Raw genomic sequence first — 6,392 nt, 5'->3', positions numbered from 1 at the left:
GTTCACGAAGGGAGCGACCACTGGAAGGAAGGCATCTAGAGACCGAGCTAAAGGCTCCCGCACCTGTCTCCCGGAGGAGACAGGCCACACAAGGCCACCCCCAGGTGGCTGTAAGTCCGGTCCATCGCCTCCAAACCAAGAGGGAGACATTGTCTCCTCTCCAAGACCCATCGGTGTCCTGGTGGGTAAACTGGGGGAGGAGCCACACAGGAAAACACTTTTTGTTTTTGTTTAGTAAAATCCTTTTTACTTTATCCTCCGTCCAGATCTGGACTCATTCACACACCTCAAACCTGACAGAAAAATGCATTATTAGTATGAAAAATTATTATAGGAGCTTGGTGGTTTGAAGGAAAATTATTGCAGCAGTTAATGAAAAGCTCCAACACAAACACACTATTTTCTTTACCATGTTTTCGATAAGAACTGGCTGAAATGGTTGGAGGTGAAGATGAAGAAGTCTCTGGTGCTTCATTGTAATTGTCCTCCGTTGTCTCAATACCCAAGCACATGCGCTGCATTCATCCGTGGTCCCATTTCTTTGCAGATTGAATGTTGGGGAACAATCCAAATCCTTCTTTGAGTCATTAATCCTTTGTGGATTGCCAATTGAGGATTTATTTTTTCATATTTCCATACACTTCCCAACGTATTCTCTTTATTTCCACCACATGTGGTGAACCCTCACAGCGCATGTGCTGCAGACGTCCCGCAGCCCATTTCTTGGCAGATTGAAAGTTGGGAATGTTTCAGTTCTTTCTTTGAGCTTATTAATCCTGTATAATCAGCAAATAATCCTGTATAAACAGCAAAGTTAAGTTTTTTTAATTTTCATATGCTTCCCAACGCCTCCTTGAGCTTTCACCATATATGCTGCACAGAAGAAGGCACATATGCCGCAGCTGCTGTAAGGTCCATTTTATGTCACATTAGGTTTAGTGATACCGTAATCTTTGCATTTTAGGGCATTAAACCTGGGCTCAGGTTCATCACTTCACGAAGTGGTTTTGGACACTCTGGATCCTCGACATTTTAGCAGGTCTTTGACTGTTATGTGCAGGTTTTGATGGGTTTTTGGACCCGTTGTACATATTTTGACTGGTTTTAGCTGGTTTTGATCGGGTTTTCACCCTCTGGACTCATGTTGACAAGTTACTTGTACAAATACAAGGGTATTCATGTCCAATCAGCAGCCTTAATTCACACATGTAAGGAAGAGTACGTGCTGGGCCTCTTGGGACAGAACCGTTTACTGTGGACTTTTGGCCCTATGGCACCACAGAAGGGACACACATATTTCTGAAATAAAGGACATTCAATGTCCCCAACCTCATTCTTAAGCCAATGTGATCTATACACATGCTCCTCTTCCCCATTCTTTTAGCAGAAAGCACAGAGCATTTTTTGCTCAGGAAATGGACTTGGATATGGATAACATGGTCTTGGATATGGATTAACATGTGCAGACATGTACTGTATGTGCTCTCCACTTTGGGACAGAAACATTTTGTGTGAACTTTGCGCCCTGTGGCACCACACAGAAGACACATATTGCTGAAAATAAGGACATAAAATGTCCCCGACCTCGTCCTTCAGCCAGTGGGATGTGTACACCCGCTCAGACTCCCCATTCTTTTTGCAGAAGCCACAGATCATTTTCTGCTCAGTAGACTTGAATTGGCTTGTCCAAGTCTCTTGGTGCCTCATGTAACCAACAACATTTTTATTGGCCATATCCTTTGACACAGAGGAAACTGGATTCTGGAAAGCTTGTGAAGCAGGCAGGAAGGTTTGGGAGTGGTAAATTGGCATGCATTCTGAACCTTTGTCTTTAATCTGCAAAGACATTAAGGCCTCTTGCAAGTCATCTGGATCTGAGCAATGACATTTCTGCATCTGTAGTCTTGGATCCAAGCTTCCTCTTATTTCCCTGAGAGTTTTTGAGAGCCCCAAGTAATCCTTCCAGGGTTGGAAATGTCTGCTGTTTGCATCCATGGATTGCGGCATATGCAAGATTACGATTTCAGCCTCAAAGTGTAACCACAACATAGCGTGAAATCTGAGTATTTGCAGCATATGCATTTCAAAAGCATTTCAAGCTTCTGTTGAGCTTGCATCTCAAGGCTGTGATGCAAGGATTTGCAGCATATTTGTTATTTCTCAACACAGGAATCAGGTGAGTTCATATTGGCAGCCTACTGACAAAACAGAAGCTAAGCTACACAACATTTAAGAATGTGTTTGCATCCGGCTGTTGCACCAACAGATTACCAAACATAACATTTCAATTAAATTTGCAGTTCCACTTACCTAGTGTGCTTTACCAGCAAATGTTATGTCTGAGTTGGAAGGGAAATAAGTTGATCTGACTAAGAAGTGGGAGAAAATGCATGGGTTCTCCATTATTTAAATAACAATAGAAGGGGAGGGGGAAGGTAAAAGCAAATTAAATACTTTTGAGATTTGGGTAAAAGTAACCAATGTGCTGAAAATACTTACATCTCAACCTATGCAGCAAATTAATATGTGATGAGATTTTGGTGAAATTACCACAAATGCTACAAATCCTTAGATCTCAACCTAAGAAGCAAATGAATGTCTGATGAGATTTGGGTGAATTGGGTTATTTTGTGAACAGCTGGATTTCAGTAAAGGCATTCTGAGATTGTAAATATTTCATTCGTGAAACTTTGCTGGTATTYCTTATCAAAAACACCCAGTAGTTTAGAGATTCTAACGTGATCGCCTTTCTTGAGATTAAATTTGCATTTAACTCGTTTAACAGCTCTGTACAAATTGTGTAAAACCTGCAGTTTGTTTTCATCAGATATATCTACAGGGCACATTTTAATGCTGGAATGAAAAGACTCGTTGTAGCTTCTTACAAACTCGTGCAGTGCGTCCACATAACGGAGGGTGTTTTCAGCTGTAAAGTATTTCCACATCCTGGTTTTCAACATTCTGTTAAAATGCTCCACAACGGTGGCCTTGACATAGCTGAACGTGTAGAAATGCACCACGTTGTGCTTGTCCATTAAACTCTGAAATTTCTTATTAAAACATCCGTTCCTGCGTCCGTTTGAAGTTTTCTGGGCACCCCGCTCTCCGTGAAAACAGATTCCATTGCGTTCGTAACTTGAGCAGCTGTTTTGTTTTTCAGAACTCTTACGTAAGCACGCTTTGAAAACACATCACTGTTAATAAAAATCTGTATCCATTGTTGAAATCAGAAAGACTGTTCATATCACATGAATCAGCCTGAAATTGTTTTAGAGGGCCCGAGACAAAAACTTTATTCCTGGGAAAATGTATCCTGGCTGGCTTGTGCAGAGTGTATGCATCTTGACTGATTAAAAATGTTTTAATTTTATCAGACTTGATATCCAAACCAGTTTGATCTCTCACAGCTGATTTCAATCTCTGCACACCTCCGTAACTGCCAGGGTTGTTTGGTGTAATAAATCTGTTTTAGGATTTTCTGTTTTTCCATCCTGCCCCGAATGAGTCTGAGAGAAATGACTAGTAGACTAGAAAAAGCTAGGAGGTAGATATTGCAATACTTTTTTTGTTATAACTTTTGTTACAAATTTTAAAAAAAGACAACAACATTCAGTTTTGATTTAGAGAAAAGCAAATCATTAGAAATGAAACATTACATTCATCTGGTCATGAAAAACAAAAACAAATCAAACTTTTTTGTATTATAAATGAAAATCAGATGAAAAATCAGTGTAGGAGGTAGATCTGGGGAAAAAACTACAGTTTCTAATCACGCTACGTAAAAACTATTATTTCAAATCACTCAGAAAAAATTTGAAAACATAAAGCTTATTCTATTGTAAAAGTTTGTGAACGGTTCAAGACTTTTCACCTCAGACTCTGGCATCGATTCGTACATATTGTAAATCGTTTCAAAAACATTCAGCTCAAATCTGAGTTGAAATAATAAAGTCTGTGTGATGACTTTTATTGCATAATCATCCACAAGCAAGCCACGAGCTCTGAGAATCAGCTGGACGGTGGATACAAACCGGGCCTTCATGACCCTGTTCAAGATTTCAGCATAATGCGCTCCGAAAAACGCGTCCTCATCTCGCACCGTCATACAAAGATGCTGTAACTGGCTGGGATGGTTTATAATGCACCTGTTACACATTTCCTGGACGTAAGAGTCCAGAGTCATGTTGAGCAGATGAAAGATGGTCATCTTGGCTGTTTTAATCACCTCCGAATCCAGCCAGTCGCCACAGGAAGCGGGGCTGGTTGATGGTTCCCGCGCTGGTGAAGCAGGAGGAAGTGAGGCCTTTTGAGGCTCAGAGGCTGCTGCGGGCTCCGCAAACAGGTCCTGAGAGGCCGCTCCGGGCTCTGCTCCGGGCTCCGCTGGAGGCTCTGCATTCACCAGTGAGATTTCAGGTGTTGCTTCCRAATTGTCAGTGTCCGGAGCTAAGTGAGGGTTTGAGCAGAGCCATCTCACGATGTCCTCACCTATCGAATCGATGCAAGCACTCTGAAACTGGTCCGCCTCTGCTTCCTGTTCCAGGACCTGGAGGTCTTCTGCACCGAGTAGCGGGAGCTGGAGGTGTTCTTCATGTTCTTCTTCTTCTTCAAATACCGGGAGCTGCAGATCTACGAGCTGTGAGCTGTGAGGGGCTGTAGCCGGCAGCTGTGATGAGGGCAGGTAACCCGCGAAGTAGTCAGGATGTAGCTCATGCAGCTGAGGCATGGAGGCGTGGAGGGGAGAACCCATGAAGTCTTCAGGCAGATCGGCATTACTCACCCCCCAGAACGTTGTGAGAGATGGCTGTCGGAGCGGTCGGTACATTTTCTTGTCGGTCTTTTTGGGTCGGAACTTCTTCTGAGACTTGTGCTGCATTCCTGTTGTTCTTAAACTGTAGAGAGAATGGAAGGGGCGGAGCTGGATCTAGGGGATGGGGGTGGAGCCTTGTGGGTGTGTGTATGTGTGGAGGATTAAGAGTTAAAAATCCAATGTTTTTTTTAATCGCCACGACATCATTCCATTGATGACAGGTCTGAAATAGGGTCGTGATCTCAGCAGCTGCGTTATGCTCACGCAAGATGGCGTGCATCGCAATCACAGGAACTGACACAACAGTGCGAAAAGCCACACAATCCGTGTTAATGCTGTCTAAATGAAATATATTGCTAGGGTGGAGGTGGTCATTTTCGTAAATGCTCCCCTGCAATTTCCACTCGCCGTTATGACAGGTGTCGGATTTCCATGAAGCTCGATTCAGGACTTTTTTCTGTGACAGCTCGGATCTACTGGGCGGGTCACTCCAGATGATAGTGCGGTTTAGCTCATTGAGATGAGATGTTATGTCAGCCAAAAATTCAAAAGCTTCTATCCTTTCTGGGTTTTGCAGGTATTCCATGAACATTTTTGCTTTTTCACTCTTTTGCTCTGACAGAAACACTTGGAGCTCATTCCTAATGGCCCAAAATCATTCCAGGACCTTCCCTTTGCTCAACCATCTGATGTTGTGGAGGAGCACGTCATCAAATGCTGCATTGACTTCTGTTAGGAATGAGCGCAGTAAGCGATGTTGCAGTGCAGAGGATGTTCTCAAGAAGTTTAAAAGTTTCATCATTTCTGTCATAATTTCTGAGTACTCTTTTCTGAGAGTTGCACAAAAAACTGACTGGTGAATTATGCAGTGGTAGGATATCAGGTGAGGATGGTGAACTTTCAGGCGCTGAACTAATCTTTTACTTTCCCCATCATTGCTGGAGCTCCATCAATAGCAACTGACAACTTTCTTGCTGTGGAGTCTGAAAGTGGGATTTGCTTTATTTTAGCGGTCATTAAATCTTTTTCTTTGCCTTCAAACATGGTGTCCATTACTTCAGTGAGACATTCTTTTATTACTTCAGCATCGGAGAAAGGCTTCTTGTGCTTACCTAAGACCCACGCTACTCAGAGTGAGCACTCCTTTGCTTTTTGTTGTTGCGTCATAGAGGTAACCAGCACTTTGCTTGTTGCTTCATATGATGATTTCAGCCCCTTGATTTTTGTCTTTCTTACTTCTGACATCTGAGGAAAAGTCTCTTCAAAATTCTTGTGTTTGGTCTCGTAATGACGTCTGGAAAATTTGACCAAAGCAATGGTTTCATGGCATATTAAGCACACTGGTCTTGTGCTGGTTAGGGGAGAATAAATGCGAATTGTTCGGTCCATTCCGCTTAAAACTGACAGATTTCACTGTCCACCTTCCTTTTACCAGCGAACTTGGAGCATGCCATGTCTGCCGCCAACTTCTTTTCTTTCTTTCTTGTTGATTTTTTTTTCTAAAAGCCGTTTTTGCTCACGTGTTCATCTGTCTGGATCCAGCCTGTCGATGCTTCCTATTCTAAGCAGCCAAACTGAAGTCACG

At 42.6% G+C, this 6,392-nt stretch overlaps 1 protein-coding gene across 1 annotated transcript; it reads right to left on the bottom strand.

The window, feature by feature from the left end:
* Positions 1-4,242: 4,242 nt before the first annotated feature.
* LOC106534523 (uncharacterized) lies at positions 4,243-6,385 on the bottom strand (the record flags this gene model as incomplete). Its single annotated transcript, XM_014031178.1, is given in 1 exon segment — positions 4,243-6,385. A coding segment is annotated over 1 exon segment (631 nt), but the record flags the coding sequence as incomplete, so codon positions are not given.
* Positions 6,386-6,392: the final 7 nt, after the last annotated feature.

This window comes from Austrofundulus limnaeus, unplaced genomic scaffold, assembly GCF_001266775.1.
Source record: "Austrofundulus limnaeus strain Quisiro unplaced genomic scaffold, Austrofundulus_limnaeus-1.0 Scaffold1197, whole genome shotgun sequence".
NCBI classification, from domain to species: Eukaryota; Metazoa; Chordata; class Actinopteri; order Cyprinodontiformes; family Rivulidae; genus Austrofundulus; species Austrofundulus limnaeus.
Note: the sequence above shows the minus strand (reverse complement) of the source record. Positions and strands in the feature narration are given on the sequence as shown.